The sequence below is a fragment of the Chiloscyllium punctatum genome, chromosome 44 (assembly GCF_047496795.1).
Source record: "Chiloscyllium punctatum isolate Juve2018m chromosome 44, sChiPun1.3, whole genome shotgun sequence".
NCBI classification, from domain to species: Eukaryota; Metazoa; Chordata; class Chondrichthyes; order Orectolobiformes; family Hemiscylliidae; genus Chiloscyllium; species Chiloscyllium punctatum.
The window spans coordinates 43,994,533-44,012,277 of record NC_092782.1 but is presented as its reverse complement, the minus strand read 5'-3'; the positions used below and the strand labels follow the sequence as shown (position 1 = coordinate 44,012,277).

At 41.4% G+C, this 17,745-nt stretch overlaps 1 protein-coding gene across 1 annotated transcript in view; it reads right to left on the bottom strand.

The window, feature by feature from the left end:
- The window catches only part of shank3a (SH3 and multiple ankyrin repeat domains 3a), a 973,942-nt gene that overhangs the window by 647,429 nt on the left and 308,768 nt on the right, over positions 1 to 17,745 (bottom strand). The window contains exon 5 of the mRNA XM_072562789.1: positions 14,038 to 14,109. Within this exon, the coding sequence (XP_072418890.1) occupies positions 14,038 to 14,109 (72 nt within the window). The remainder of the gene's footprint in view (positions 1 to 14,037; positions 14,110 to 17,745) is intronic.

Sequence of the window (17,745 nt, the reverse complement as noted above, 5' to 3'; positions counted from 1 at the left end):
TTGCTGGGTCCCCCTGCTGCTAGTATTCCCTCATTACATTTCAGCAGAATTCTGGAACTGGATATGGAAGAGAGGCCTGGGAGCTGAAATTTCTCAGAATCTCAGGATGCAAGTTTATCACTCCAGAATTCTTGCATTTCTTGATTCTGATACAGGTTAAAATTAAGGCACGAGTCTGACAGGATTTTTGTTGGAGTCTGTTCCACATCCACTAGGAGGTGGGATGTGTGTTTATTTACAGGCTGGCGATTTGCACCACGTATTTTGCTCCTACCTACACTGACCATTTCTCTCAGTGTTTTAAAGTGCTGGATTCTTATCTTATCCATATCCTTCTGTCCTCACCCCTTCCTGCACCCTCCTAGAATAATAGGGCTGCCTTTGTCCTTATTTTCTGCCACTCCAGTCTTTGCACCAAAAGGTCATCCTCCAACCTTTCCACCATCTTCTCTTCCCCTGTCAGAATTCCTCTGGGACTGTTCCCTTCAGAACACCCTGTTCCACTGCTACATCACTCCCAACATTTCCTCAGCTCCCACCCCACTTCCCTTGCCTGCCCCAGCACCTTTCTATGAAATTGCAGAAGATTTAATACTTGGCCTATTATCTCTTACTTCTTCACTGCCCAAGATCCCAAATACACCTTCCAGATGAAGGTACAGTTTATTTGTACTTCCTTCAATCTAGTCTACTACATTTGCTGCATCCTTCTAGTTGCTTGCCATTTCAATGAACCAGCTTGCTGTCATGCTGCCATTTCCATCCTCAGCTTTTTGAAGTTTTTTCAGTAAACTGGAGGAGCAGCACCTCAAATTCCACTGACGTACTTTACAACCTTTAGAAATTAACAATCAGATCAACTTCAGAATGTGACCACTGTCCCTCATTTTGGTTATGAACAACCCCACTCCCAAGCTTGACTCATTTGTGTCTTGGTGGCTTTGCTGCCAACAGAGCTGATCCATTGTCCCTTTTTTAAACCGATCATTAACATCTATTTTACATCTCAATCAGTCCTTTAACTGCCTTTATCTTGTGCTCTGGATACCCTCACTATTTGTTCTACTTACCCCTGCTCCCCCTTAGTCACTGGGAATGCTAACTCTGTTTCTCTCTCCGGAGATGCTGCCAGACATGTTAAGTTTCTCCTGCTTTTATTCATTTTATAATTGCAAAGCTCTGCAGGATGGTGGCTCAGTGGTTAGCACTGCTGCCTCACAGCGTCAGGGATCCAGGTTCGATTCCACCCGTGGATGACTGTCTGTGTGAAATTTGCACATTCTCCCAGTGGGTTTCATTTGGGCGCTCCCGTTTCCTCCCACAGGATGTGCAGGTTAGGTAGATTGTCCATAGTGTACAGGGATGAGCAGGCTTAGTGCATTAGCCATGGGAAATGCAGGGTTACAAGTTTAGGGTGGGGAATGTGAGTCTGGGTGGGATGCTCTTTCTACACTCAATGTGGACTTGATGGGCTGAATGGCCTGCTTCCACACTATAGGAATTCTTTGACTCTTAGTTTCCAAGCAACCAGCCCACATTAACAATAACTTTAATCTTATCGATTTAATATTTAATCCTGTCAAAAGAACCTTTCAGTTCTTTTCATCATATCATAATTTCATCACAATTCAGGCTTAGAGTGTTGATTTAAAGATCACTTGGACCTCAATTATTGTAAATAAACTTCATGCCAGTCTTTCAGCTGATCTTATTAACCTTGAACTCCACATTAAAGGTTCAGCATGTTCCACAGCCATGAACCTGCACCCTTTCTTGAGATACCTAGATTCTATACAGTGTGGAAAGAGGCTGTATGGCCCATTGAGTCTGCACTGATTCTCTGAAGAGTATCCCAGTCAGACCCACCAATTCCCACAGCCAATCCACTTAACCTACACACACCTAGCCACTACAGGACAATTTAACATGGCCAAACCATGTAAACTGCACATCCTGGGACTGGGGGAAGAAACCAGAGTAAGTGGAGGAAACCCACACAGACATGGAGAGAACATACAAACTCCACCAAGATTGTCACCCAACACTGGAATTGAACCCATGTCCCTACCACTGTGAAGCAATAGTGCTAACCACTGAGCTACCATGCTGCCCACTCCATGTCTTTGCCTTGGTGAGTTGTTATTTACATACATCATTCCCCTTTCATCAGATATCATACCATTACTATTCACAGGGGCAATTGGAAAAGGGGAAGATTACTTACACTGTTGAGTTGGATTGATAACTATTAGCCAATTGACAATATAATAAAGCTTGATGTTTGGTCATTAAGTTGTCTTTCAAAGGTACCATTTCTGATTGGCTTTTATTCAGAATATTTTGGGTTGCTGGCTTTTTCTCCCCATTTGTCTCCTCAGTAACACCTTCTAAAAAGCAACCTATACAACTGACTGTATCGCCACTGATGATAATCCATCATCAGCAAGTAATTCTTTCTCCTATTGTACTACATTATTGAATGTATCTCCACTGATAATTCAGCTCCCTCACTGTCACTCTGTAACATCCTTCTCATAAATACAGTATCACTGACTGTCTTTTGCTGATGTTAATCCATCTTCCTCACACAGTCAGTCGTCTCTCCTCACAGCATCCCTGCGTTCCTTTGTACCTATCTTGTTAATATTAAAATGCCATTTAAATACTGTGCTCAGAGAGGCCGGATTTGCTTCATTTGGACTCAATATCATGTGGCTATACAGGACGTGGTTTAATCTATTTGAATTACTTACAGTAAAATCAAAGGCATTGGGTCAAAGGGAGGTATTCATATTTTCTTGAATCGATTTCACAGGGTCAAGGTGCTGTATATATTAGTTTGTGATAAAAAATAATTGGTCTGATTTGTTTATTTGACAAATCAATAATAATGTTGTTTACTTGAAAAAATACTGGATCTACAGGGACTTGCTTTCAGTTAATGTGAAAACAGTAGGCAAGGTGACAACAATTAGAGTACAATTGAAATTCTTAATCTACAGTTTGCTCACGTCCTACCTCCAAATATTAACAAAGTAATACATGTGTATACTCCCATTGGGCTTTGCCTTGTATGTGAGAATCTTCAATTTGTCAAATCATAGATTATGACAACAAAAAGTCAAGGATTAGTGGCAATATATAATCCAATAATGTCACCTCATTAAGTGCCACACGTCATCTTTCTTGATTCCAGCCCTTCAGAAACTGTCTTGGAATTTCCAGGAATTAATCTTCAAAGCAATGAGAAACTCAGGCAAAGATGAAAAATCTTAGAAGTATTTTAGAAAAAGCTTTCTTTAAATATTTTTATTTATTAGTTGCATGATAGTTGAAGGTTACTGAAAAGGCTGTTTAGCTCAATGAGAGAGAAATACCTCCAATAGGAATTGGTAACCCTCACCTACATTTATTCAAGCCTAAAAGAGTAAACAAGCTCTTAAAGCAAAGAATGATGTGTACAGGAAAAACCCAGCAGGCCTTCAATCCATTCTCACTCCATCCACTTCTCTGAAACTGATCCCTTCCACAATGTCTGCTTCAATTTCCTTCCCCAGGGTCATTTGCACAATTCAAATTCCACTTGAATGACGTTCCTCTTTATTTTCACTTTTACTCCTAACGCTATCATTTTTCTCTTCTGTTCCTGGAATTTGATCCCTTCACTAAAATGAATAACTTTGCCGAGAGCAACATTATCAATTCTGTTAAGAATCCTGAAATGTTGAGAGGAATTATTTCAAAAGCTTTCAGGCCAACAGCTGGATTGGTGTTTCAAGAATACTACCACCTGATGAAGGAGCGTCGCTCCGAAAGCTAGTTCCAATTAAACCTGTTGGACTATAACCTGGTGTTGTGTGATTTTTTAACTTTGTACACTGAATACTCAATAGGGTTCTCTCAGAAAGGCAGAGAGAATGAGCGGGGCAGTTTCACTCTTTCAGTACACTATATCCTCAGTGAACGCCAAACAATATGCAAACCTAAAAACCCGTGACCACCACAAACCCAGGCATGTGATTTCCAGTAAAAGAAAATCCAAGCAGTCAGCTCAATTCAAATAACTTCCCAGAAAAGCCTTGAAAAAAATGTTGCAACATGTCCTTTTAGTGATTCCTTTCAAAATAAGGATAGGAATTTCTTCAGCCTGTTTAAATGAATCACTATTCACAATCCTTTAAACACAAATCCTCACAAAAAAGTTAACAATGAAGCATCTTTTATGATAATGCACATCAAACAGACAATATACACAATCACGTGCTTACACAATGTCACTCCTCTCCTTGTTCACCAACACCCTCATGTTCTACTTCCCATTTTCCTTTTTTTAAATGCTCTCCCAATGTATTTTTGCTGCACTGGCCCCAAACACACCATGATCACCTGGTCATGAGATAGCCAAAATACTGTTGTCAAGCAACAATTTCCTTAGTCCAAAAGCCATCGACTCCATTCTGTCTGTTTTTACTGTCATTGTTCCAGGAAAAGGTGACATTGCACATAATGTGCTCCAGTAAACATGAATTTAAAAACTGCATCCATCCTCTATCACAGTCTCTTTGATTTAAAGCAGTATCTTCCCCGTTTAGTTCACAGTCCAGTTTAAAGGACATAAAAAGATGTGGTCTTTACATGACTCTAGCCTGGGAAAGGTGAAATGTCATTTTAAAAAAAATGTGTTTCATCACAAGCTTTATTAAACATGATTAAAAAAATGGCATGGTGGCTCAGTAGTTAGTACTGCTGCCTCACAGCACCAGGGACTTGGGTACGATTTCACCCTCAGGCGACTGTCTGTGGGGGGTTTACACATTCTCCCTGTAAATGCATGCGTTTCCTCTGGGTGCTCCAGTTTCCTCCCATGGTCCAAGGATGTGCAGGTTAGGTGGATTGGCCATGCTAAATTGTCCATAGTATTCAGGGATGTGCAGGTTAGGTGCGATGGTTATAGGAAATGCAGGGTTACAGGGTAGGAGATTTGGTCTGGGGGGATGTGCTTCAATAGGGTGGACACAATGGACCAAATGACCTGCCTTCACACGATAGTGATTCTGTGATTAAAACATGAGATTTATACCAATACATCCTCAATCTTATACAATCTTTTATGATCTCTTAGATGCTTAACTTTCCATCATTTTATCTTCTGGACAATATGTCTGTGAACTCATTATTTTTAGCAGCAATGTAAAAGGTCTTTTCACTGGATAGTTTAATCAATCTGAAAGTTTGGAATTTTAAGTTTTAAATTTTTCAATGAAAATCATGAATTATGATCAGTATAGATTAAAGTTTCTTTTGGAACCATGTCAAGCATAGTTTTCAAAAAGTGTTAAAGAATAGATAGTACTCCCAAAGTTTCCTCCTCTATGGTAGGATATATCCTTTGATAATGGTTGAAATTCTTGGAAAAGTAGCCCACTGGCATCTCCACTCCTGACTCATCATCTTGCAATAAGACTGCACCTACCTCAAGTCGCCAGCGTTAACTGCAGTTTCAAAAGGTTTGGTCACATCATAGAGTCATAGAGATGTACAGCAAGGAAACAGACCCTTCGGTCCAACCCATCCATGCTGACCAGATATCCCAACCCAATCTAGTCCCACCTGCCAGCACCCGGCCCATATCCCTCCAAACCCTTACAATTCATATACCCATCCAAATGCCTCTTAAATGTTGCAATTTTACCAGCCTTCACCACTTCCTCTGGCAGCTCATTCCATACAGTACCATCCTCTGCGTTTTATCTTTCCCCTCTCACCGTAAACCTATGCCCTCTAGTTCTGGACTCCCCCACTCCAGGGAAAAGACTCTGCCTATTTATCCTATCCATGCCTCTCATAATTTTGTAAACCTCTATAAGGTCATCCCTCAGCCTCCGATGCTCCAGGGAAAACAGCCCCAGCCTGTTCAGCCTCTCCCTGTAGTTCAGATCCTCCAACCCTGGCAACATCCTCGTAAATCTTTTCTGAACCCTTTCAAGTTTCACAACAACATCAGTGGTGGCCAACTTTACTTATTAGGATTGTCTTCACTTCTCAAAAGAGCCTTCACGTTCTGCTGACCGCACCACGTTTCTCTGTTTTGTAACAAGTGTGATGAAGGTACAGCTATCTTAATGATATTTGACACACATCTCCAAAACCCACACATTCCTTCCATTCCATCTATCGACCTTTCCTTACAGCAACCAACCAGATTCATTCCTCCCATTGACCAATCAGATGTTGCCACTACCTGCGTTCATCAAAACTATCTCACCTTTCTGCTACCCTCCCCACCCCATGACCACCCCTCCACCTCTACTTACAACTCGCCCTGCCCCCACCTCCATTCCTGAAGAAGGGTTATACCCCTCCACCTCCTGATGCTGCCTCCTGCTGTGTTCTTCCAACCTCCTGTTTGTTAACTTTGGGGCCCCAGCATCTGCAGTTTTCTTTTGTCTCAGGCAAGGTGAGCCTTCAGTGAGGAAATTCTTGATTAGAGGTGAAGGTCATCGACACATCATGTGCCTAATTAGCTTTGTCATTGCAGGGGGTGACTTCTGAAGCAGGCTGCCCAATACTTAATACTCAGAGCAGTAAATCCTTACCTGTGTGTCAGGTGTACAGCATGGAAACAGACCCTTTGGTCCAACTCATCCATGCCAACCTAATCTAATCCCATTTGCCAGCACTTGGCCCATATCCCACTTGGCTCATTCCATACACGCACCACTCTCTGAGTGAAAACGTTACCCCTTAGGTCTCTTTTATATAGTTCCCCTCTCACCCTCTCGGTCTGGACTCCCCCAACCCAGGGAAAAGACCCTGTCTATTTATCCTATCCATGCACTTCATGATTTTATAAACCTTTATGAGGTCACTCCTCAGCCTTCGACACTTCAGGGAAAACAGCCCCAGCCTATTCAGTCTCTCCCTATAGCTCAATCCTCCAACCCTGGCAACATCCTTGTAAATCTTTTCTGAACCCTTTCAAGTTTCACAATATTCTTCTGATAGGAAGGAGACCAGAATTGCAGGCAATATTCCAACAGTGGCCTAATCAGTGTCCTGTACAGCTGCAACATGACCTCACAACTCCTGCACTCTGTGCTCTGACCAATAAAGGAAAGCGTACCAAACACCTTCTTCACTATCCTATCTACCTGCAACCATACTTTCAAGAAACTATGAACCTGCACTCCAAGGTCTCTTTGTTTAGCAACACTCCATTGGACCTTACTGTTAAATGTATAAGGCCTGCTAAGATTTATCCTAGGCACCTTTGAGAGAGGGGAGCATGGAGAGAGATTAGGAATTAGAGGAAGCATTGAAGCAGGGAACTCATATTATTCTGCAGTTCCAAAGCAAGCTTTCAAGATTTGGAGCAGCGAGGTGGAAAAGATTGGGAGGCTGAATTAAACACATGTAAAAGGTAGCTATAGGATCTAGCTCTGACGGTGGCTGTGACAGGCAGGGAGTGAAAATAATCCTGGGTGCCTTAGTCTCAGTAACTGCCTTGGGAATTCAGAGCTTATATCAGCACTTTAGAAATGTTCCTTGCAAAGGCCACAGTGTGTTGGTTCCACCTACCCAATGACTAAGGCATTGTCTCAGCAGGACAAAGCGACATCTTATCCACATGATCAGCTGCCAGCTAGAGAATCTGACAGCTGAGCTATTTACTACCAAATCTGCTTTGAGAAAACACACATCCGGTTTTCTCTCTCTCTGCTCCTGTTGTACTAAGCATAACACTAGAGCTTTCATATGGTCTGTGGCTAACATTGGCTCTCCTTACAGATGTTGCTGAATCTTGAATCTGCCTGCTTTTCCAGGCAAGGCTATTAGTTGCTTGCATGTGACAGATTGATCAGGAAGTCAGTAATTTCATTTCTATGACAGATTTGAAAATACACAGAGTTTACAAACCAGCGATGTGCAAGTACTGATTATCTGTGAAGCAGCAAATATTTAATATTACAGGATGATTAAACAATAACAGGGACATAGAGAATGTTCCTGAACATGAGCACATGAGCATGAAAAAGAATCTGCAGATTTTATTCCATACACCTTTTATGTTTGTTCATGAGACTGGATTTTTCTGGTAAGGCAAACATTTATTGGTAATCCCAGTTATCTTTAAACAATGGTACACATTTTCTGATATATTGCTGTCCTTCTTGTGTCAGTACATAATCTGTATGGTTAGGTGGGTGATTTGAGGATTTTGATCTGAGTGAAATATATTTCCAAGTCAGATGGTGCACAAGTTGAAAAGGAATTGCAGCAGTTGGTATTCCATCAAGCCTGTTGTTTCGGTCCTGCTAGGTGATTGAGGGAATAGTTTTGAAAGCTACTGATGAGGAAGCTTTGGTGAGTTTTGTTGCAATGCATCTTGTATGCAGTACTACGCTGCAGTTGTGGTACTTTGCAGATATTGGAGGGAATTAATGTTTAAGGTGGTTTTATGGGGTACCTATTAAATGGCTGGTTTTGGTTCTGAATGGTGTTCAACCTTCTTGAATGTTGTTGGAGCTGAACTCATGCAAGCAAGTGAGGATGATTCCATCACACTCTCATTTGTGCCTGTTAGATGGAAAGGCTTTCTGGAGTCAGGAGGCTGGTCACTCTCAATCTAGTGCCCAGACTGTGACTGCTCTAACCATAGTATTAATGGAGCTGGCCAGGTAGGTGTTTCAGACTTTTATGACTCCCAGTTTGACGACAATGGAAGCTTCAGCAATGGCAATGCTGTTGAATCTTAAGAAGAGGTGAGTAGACTCTTTTATTTTGTAAAGATGGACATTGCTTGTCGTTTCTGTTGCATGCAGATAAATAATTCCTTGAGGGTGGAGTCACAGGTAGTGAAGAAGGTGTTTGATACACTTGCCTTTATTGGTCAGTACATTGATTACAAGTGTTGGGATGTCATGTTGCCAGTTTCCTCCCACAGTCCAAGGTTTTGCAGGTTGGGTAGATTGGCTGTGATAAATTACCCATAATATCCAGGGATGTACAGATTACGTAGGTTAGCCATGGGAAATGCAGGGTTTCAGGTAATGGGGTGGGGTGTCTGGTTAGGATACTCTTTGTAGGGTCAGTGTGGACTCAATGGGCAGAATGGCCTGCTTCCATGCTGTAGGGATTCTATGATTTATTAAACATGTCTCATTACACATTACCAGATCCAAAGCAGCCTGATCTCTGTTGGATCCACAACACATTGTTCATGAAAACTGTCCTGAATACAGTATAAATTCTTCTTCATTCCTGAAGAAGGGCTTATGCCCGAAACGTCGATTCTCCTGCTCCTTGGATGCTGCCTGGCCTGCTGTGTTTTTCCAGCACCACATTTTTCAACACTAAATTCTTCTTCATGCCTACCTCCGCCAATTTGTTTTTCTTCCAATGAAGATTAAAGTCATCTATGATTGATACATTGCTTTTTTTACATACTGTCATTACCTTGATACCGTCCAGTACAATGCAGTCCATTTAACTAGTGCCCCATTCACTTCCTGCACCTGGGATGTAATATGTATCAGTGTGTAGTGATTTATTTTCTCTCCTATATTATTCTTATGGTTAGGTGGAGTAAAGGCTATTCCCATCAGTGTCCTCCATCCCTTGTTATTTCTGACCTCTGCTCATATAGATTCTACATCTGCCAGTCCAAGGTAATTTCTTGCTATCACACTTATTCCATCTCACACTGACAAAGCTACCCTTTCCTTCTTGCCTGTCATTTTGAAAAGACACATTGTCCTGAATATTTCATTCCCAGCTTTGATGTCCTTGTAACCATGACTCCATAATTGTTATAAAATCATCCTATTAACTTCTACTTGCGCTGTTAATTCATTGCATTTATTCTGAATACCAACTGCATTTAAGTAAGGAACTATTTATTTTGTTTTATTAACCCATTTTCCCTCCTTTAACACTATAGTTGCTCTTTTCTACGTTTGCCCATTCTGTCACTTCCTGTCCCCCTCTGGGTATTGCTACTTAAATAACTTCCCAGTATCAAGTGTGGAGAGACAACTTTGACTCCTTGTTTGAAGTTAAATACCAAATTGATTGACAGCACACTGGGAGCGGAGGAAGAAAGAAGGAACTAAAAGGAGTTTATTCATATCAGTTGAAATAATCTGCTCCTTTCTAGCACAAATGGTAATGACTACCTTTGACATTTTGGTGTCATTGCATGACTGAGCATTGCGCGTAGGATCCCCAGCAAAGGTGAAATCAGTGGAAATTAAAGAGTAAACTTTCTACTGAGCCCATACCTCATTCAATGGAAGATGCTTGTGATTTTTGCAAGTCAATAATGTCAACCCAAGGGTATTGCTGCAGGCATAGATTGGGGTAAGCTCCTAGGTCCAACAGAATATTCTTGTCACACAAATGCCACGTGATGACCATCTCCAAAAGAAGAGAATCTAGCCATTTCCCTTTGACATTAAATAACATGACCATCACTAAATCTCCCACCATCAACACCCTGGGTTCATTGTCATTGATCAGAAACTTAACTGAACCTGTTATTTAAGTACAAAGTGCAGAAGAGAACAGAAACTCAGTAGGTCTGGCAGCATCTGTGGGCAGAAAGCAGAACCAGACACTCGACTCAAAACGTTAACTCTGCTTTCTCCCCACAGAAGCTGCCAAACTTGCTGAGTTTGCCCAGAATCTTAGTTTTTGTTTCAGAGCTCAAGCAGGTCTTTGTTCTAATTTAACCAAGCCCAGAAGAATAGTCAGGGATTGCAAATTTCACAATGAGTTACCCACCTCCTGATTCCCAAAAGACTTGCTGCCATCTACAAGGCACAAGTGGAATAGACTGCACTTGGTTTGTTGAAAGAATGCAGTACCAATAACACTTAGGAAGCTTAATGCAGTCCAGTACAATGCAGTCCGTTTGACTGGTGCCCCAGTCACCACTCAAAATATTCATTTCCTGCACCAGAGATGTAATGTGTAGCATTGTGTACTGTTCAACAAGGCCCTTAGGACTCTGGTGCAACTTTATAATGATGCCTTGGAGCTGTTTCACACATGGCATGAAAAGCACAGTGTGGTTAGTACGTAGATAAAAGTCTCTTAGCAATTCAGAGCAGAACCCGGTAGTTTGCAGATTACCACACATTGTTGTATATAATGTGAATATGCATTGAATAGAGTACTACAGAAGCCAATTTTTGCAGACAGTCCTTGACTTTTCCTGCTCATTAGGCAATCTGATTTGAATCCAAAGTCTCTGGTGTGATTCCAAAACCACACAATGAAAGATGGTGACCACAATGCCATGGATTGCTGAGAAAATGGTGGCAGCAGTGAAGATCCAGAAGCAGACCTGAAATTGCCTGGAGAAGAGAGTAACTCAAAAGGTCAACAGTCCAATTTACTACCAGCCAGCAGGCAGAAGAGCCAAGGAGCTAAACAGCTGCTGGGAAGGAAGACTCTCTGAACAGAACGTCTCTGCAGAGAAATCGCCAAGCCAATTTAAAGTCAATAAAAGCTTTTTACAGCTGAGTGGAGAAAATAAGCTTTTAAGGGAAAGTAAAAGAATGTGAGTTACAAATGCCCTCTAGCAGCTAAAGGGATAAATCTGGATTGTGCACACCTGAAAAGAGGCCGATTACTGGATATCATAGAATCCCTACATTGCAGGTAGAGGTTATTTGGCCCATCGAGTCTGCATCAATCCTGCGAATAGCATTCCACCCAGATCTAAACCCCACCTTATCCTTATATCCCGTATTCCCCATGACTAATCCACCTAGCCAACACATCCCTGGATAAAATGGAATAATTTAGCATGGCCAATTCACCCTAATCTGCACATCTTTGGATTGTGGGAGGAAACTGGAGCACCTGGAGGAAATCCCACGCAGACATGGTGAGAATGTGCAAACTCCACATGGTCACCGGAGACTGGAATCAAATTCAGGTCCCGAGCGCTGTGAAACAGCAGTGCTAACCAGAACAGAAGCAATCTCTAAGAGGAAGATCCCAAAAATACTGGGCTGGGAAGAAGCAGAGTTAAGATTTTTAGCAACAACTTAGCAGCTTTAGATTATTTACTCAAAGGAAAACTTATCAACAATCAAGTTAAGAAAATTCTTCAAAAACAGGCTTAAGGCACGTCGATGAACTGAACAAAATTAGAAGAAAGAACTGCAATGACTTCAAAGCTCCAGAGCCCAAACAATGAAGTAAGCTTTGGGCAAGAAATGCAAATTTTATTCAGTAAATACAAAGTTTCATTTATTAAGAGGAAAGCATTGCAAAGAAAAAAAAAGCTGAATTTGATCAAAGAAGATTGCACGCGGCATGAAAATACCTCAACGCAGGTAAAAGTTGACCCCAATTATTACATCATGGCAGATATGTTTAGTACAGTCAAAAAAAAGTGTATTGATTGCAGCTGTTTAGAGATTCTATCCCCAGATCTTTTGGAAACTCTTTAGCCAGATTGGAAAAGGAATATCTTCGCTTGTCTCCATGGAAACACCATATTGGTAAAGGAAAACCTAACGTTGACTTAAAATCAGCAGAAACATCAACAGGTTTCAGGACAATAACAACAAAGATTCAATAATAGTTTAAACGAACAAGAATATCACAAGGCAACAAAATGTATCTAGTTCAATGAGATCAAAATCTTTATGTGCAATTTCAAAATGAAGAAAATAATCAACAGCTTCGAGTGCCTGTAAGCAATCAGCGAATGCAGCAACACTCACAAACCTCTCGAACAGCTATATTTAATCTGTTAGATCCAATTACTACATCAGCAAATTGGCAAATGTGGAAAGCACAGCAAATAAGATTTCAAATAGTCTCAGCATTGGACACCAAAGCAAATGCAGATCAGGCAAGTACACTTCTCTACTATGAGAAGTGTACTTTGGATCATGTGTTAGACCAACAACACATCAACGAGAAATAGGTTACCTTTGACTCTGCAGTTATAGAGCTATACAGTACGGAAACAAACCATTTAGTCTGACTATCTATTCTGACCAGATACGACAATATGTTAACTTTAAAATTCTCATGCTTTCAGTCCCTCTATCTTTCATTTGTATCAGTAAATGGGTAAAACAAAATGCTATGACAAGGTCCTAAAAACAGTGAAAGTTCCTTTGTTCTGTAGGCTTGTTCTGCCAAAGGGTCACAGGGGTGTGGTTCCAAAACTCAACATTGTCGAAGACTAAACTATCTAGTCTTACCCGAACAATATAATTATTTATAGGAAAAGAGAGTTTTACTACAGTCTAAAGAACATATAAAGCTTCAAACCAAATGGCTTCGAAAGGTATGTTCATGTCGTGGTACAGAATTTTGGAGCACAGATTAATATTGCAATGGGACAGTTTTCTTTATATGGGAACACTCACGTATGGACAAATGACTCCACTGTTTTCTTGAAGAAATAGCACTATCACCTGATTCACATGTTATTGCAATAGAAGAAAAAATGAATTTTCCAATATGTTCCTGCAGTTTCACCAATGCAAGGCCTTTCACCAGGTACCATCCTTTGAAGGCAGGTGGTCAAGCTGCCAGATCAATTAAATCTCTGATCTGGCAGAACAAGCCAGCAGAACAAAGGAACCTTCACTGTTTTTAGGACCTTGTCATAGCATTTTGCTTTACCCATTTACTGATACAAATGAAGGATAGAGGGACTGAAAGCATTGAGAATTTTAAAATTGACACATTGTCATATGGGAAGCTACAATAGGTAACAAGCAAAAGGTGATGGTGAACAGGAGTCATCGTCAGGTAATCATGGCTTTGGATGAGGTCAAATTTCTGGAGGATGCAGGATGGGAGGCTGGCCAGAAAAGTATTGGAATAACCCAGTCGTAAACCAATAAAAGCATGAGCCACAGTTTTAGCAGTAAAGGTGCTGAGTCCAGTTTGAATTGAGCTGTCTTGGTCATAGGAGTGAATGCTGGAGTAAACGTCAAGTCTCTTGATACTTAAAGCATCTCCACATCCCCATGTTCATCACTGAATGAAAGGAGCACCTACCTTTGTGTGTAGTTTGGCCAATTGTTTCTCTTCTATATGACTCTGGGTGTACACTCGTTTCTTATACCGGAACTGCAAGAGAAGATAGATGGGTAAGTTCATCAGCAATTCACGGGAACTGACAGTGCTGTTAGTCTGAATTTTCATTCTAGTACTAAAATTCAACCTAACAGATACAAAGGTTTACCTCCTGTTTGGTGCTGGCCAATCCTGTGGATTAAAGACTTGCTTCTCATTTCTGGGACATAGCTTAATTTGAGGTTCCACAATCTCCCTCTGATATGAAATTAGGTACAAGTAGGATTTGTAAATCACTGTTTATTCCTGATGAAGGGCTTTTGCCTGAAATGTTGAATTACCTGCTCCTCGGATGCTGACTGACCTGTTGTACTTTTCCAGCACCACTCTAATCTCCAGCATCTGTAGTACCCACTTTCGCCTTGGAAATCACTGTTGTCTACCAAGCAAGACGAGAGTTTTGCAATCTGCTAAATTAATTCACTACATTCCATTTAATACCCGTATTGTGATAAGGCTGTGGCTTTAAGAGGTGTGTTTTGTCCTTTTTTTTTAAGAGAGAGATTGGGGGACAGGTACTGAGCAGTCTCTGAGAAGATCAACAACTGGTGAGGCCTCACAGAACAAGGATTTTCAGTCAGCTTTTAGCAGTTGTTGCTGTGGGCTTGAGGAAATGGAAGCTTTTTTTCCCTCTGTCAATTACAACCAAAAGCTGGGAGGTTCTCTTCCTCAGCTGCTGGATTGCATGAGAGGCAAGATCTGTTTTCTGAATTTGCTTTTTTGCCAAAAGGTGCGCTTTTGGGATGCTACTATACTGGAACAATTAATTTCTAATCGTTACTCCATCTATTGTTCTGTTAAATTTTCCAACAGAGTTAAGTCATTCTGAGTTCTTCCTTCTTTTGCTATATTTTAGCTACAGGGTGTGAATAAACTTTGTTTTGCAGAATGTCAAGTAGTTTAACCAGTCGAAATGCATTTGCCTTTAAAATAAGCAAAGGTTACGGCCTAGGCTATCTTCTGAAATTTTGCTGAGCGGGTCTGGTCTGGTCCATAACAATATCTTGGAGTGAGAAATGCAATAACCAAGAATGGCATCACGCATACCTGAAGCAGAAGGAAATCTAACTCAGCCAAACAGGTCAGATCCCCCAGCACCACACTGCCATTTCCCTCCAAACAAGCTCCATTACATTGCATGGCATTCATCTCGGGCAGCATCCAAATTTATTTAAATTTCCTTAATAAAGCATGTTAAAAATCACACAACACCAGGTTATTGACCAACAGGTTTATTTGCAAGTAGAAGCTTTCAGAGCGTGGTGCCTTTGTCAACTGGCAGGGAATTACCTGACGAAGGAGCAGCACTCTGAAAACTTGTGCTTCCAAATAAATCTGTTGGATGATAACCTGGTGTTGTGTGATTTTTAACTTTATCCACCCCAGTCCAACACTGGCACCTCCACATCATTAATAAACCATGACAGATGATTCAGCTGAAATGCTACTTCTGCACAGATGTAGCCAATCCAAGTATTTCCAGCACTCTCTGTTTTTAGAGTCATAGAGACATATAGCACGGAATCAGACCCTTCAGTCCAACTCTTCCATGCCAACCAGATATCCCAACCCAATCTAGTCCCACCTGCCAGCACCTGGCCCATATCCCTCCAAACCCTTCCTATTCATATACCCATCCAAATGCTTCTTAAATGTTGCAATTGTACCAGCCTCCAACACCTTCTTTAGCAGCTCATTCCATACACGTACCACCTTCTGCATGAGAAAGTTGCCCCTTAGGCTTCTTTTATATGTTTCCCCTCTCACCCTAAACCTATGCCTTCTAGTTCTGGACTGCCCCACTCTAGGGAAAATACTTTGTCTATTTATCTTATTCATGCCCTTCATGATTTTATTAACCTCTATGAGGTCACCCTTCAGCCTCCGATGCTCCAGGGAAAACAGCCCCAGCCTATTCAAACTCTCCCTATAGCTCAAATCCTCCAACCCTGGCAACATCCTTGTAAATCTTTTCTGAATCCTTTCAAGTTTCACAACATCCTTGCAATAGGAAGGAGACCAGAATTGCACGTAATATTCCAAAAGTTGCCTAACTCCGAGGTTTCTTTGTTCAGCAACACTCCCTAGGACTGTACAGTTGAGTGTGTAAATCCTGCAAAGATTTGCTTTCCCAAAATGCAGCACCTCACATTTATCTAAATTAATTACTTCAGATTTCCAGCATGTGTGGCTATTTGCTTTTGCACTCACTTCTCTTATCTGTCAGGTTATCTGCTCTCTTTTCTGTTTGCCCAATATGCTACTAAATGACAATGAAAGCCAATTTCTGAGTTCACAATGTATGCATACATATAATTTCTTTTTTTTTAAATTTGCATTTATAGAATGCTACAGTCAATGTGGTCTTTAAGCACCGTTATGTAGACAATTGCAGTAATTTAGTAGAACACAGCGAAGTCCGACAAACAATGAATGAGATAAATGACCGGTTAATAGGATTCTGATTGTATAGGCTGAGACAGAAGTATTTGCAAAGGCACCAGGTGAACACTATACGGCATCACTTCTACCTGTGCAGCCAAAAAGGACCTTCAGTTAAAATCTCATCCAAAAGATATAGTTTTAACTGAATATCGTGATGATGTGGTAGCTTAAAACATGTGCACATTCATCAGTTAAAATTTATGCTTGCATCTTAGAATGGGGTTTGACCCATGTGGTAGAATCTTCACTTTCTGGGTTAAAGTGTTTTGTTAAGTGAGATTCACAGCACCAGGTTCACTATGGCTCCCAATGATTTTACTCACAGCCTTCCGCTCTTCAACTCAGTTCCAATGCATTCAAGCTCTACAGCACAGCTCGTGCAGTGGGAGAGTCATAGAGATGTACAGCATGGAAACAGACCCCTCGGTCCAACCCGTCCATGCCGACCAGATATCTCAACCCAATCTAGTCCCAGCTGCCTGTACCCAGCCCATATCCCTCCAAACCCTTCCTATTCATATACCCATCCAAATGCCACTTAAACGTTGCAATTGTATCAGCCTCCACCACTTCCTCTGGCAGCTAATTCCATACACATACCACCCACTGTGTGAAAAAAGCTGCCCCTCAGGTCTCTTTTACATCTTTCCCCTCTCACCCTAAACCTATGCCCTCTAGTTCTGGACTCCCTGAACCCATGAAAAAGACTTTGCCTATTTATCCTATCCATGCCCCTCATAATTTTGTAAACCTCTAAGGTCACCCCTCAGCCTCCAACACTCCGCTCATCACTAGCAGGTCAGCTCAATGTTAACAGCACTGGTACCATGTTTAAACACACCCAGACACCATTTCAAATACTCCAAACCAGGAACTGCCTTTCACACTGAGGTGCGTGACCATCAACACTAAGAACATAGCCCAGAAAGGGAAGTCTCACCCACAGCGACCTAGAGGTGCTGGTAGTTGAGATGCTGGAGGAAGTGGCTATGGCTTCCCCCTCTGGACCACCACCTGAAACTGCCCATTTGGAGTGAGGTAATCACCTGGGTCAGTGCTGAGTCCCGGGTAAAATGTAATGTGTAGCGGGTCCAGGAAAAAGGTGAACACTCTTCTGCGCTCTGCAACAGTAATTGCCACCATCTTCTCTCTGTTGCCTCACACTGACAGAGCCACAAATCACTA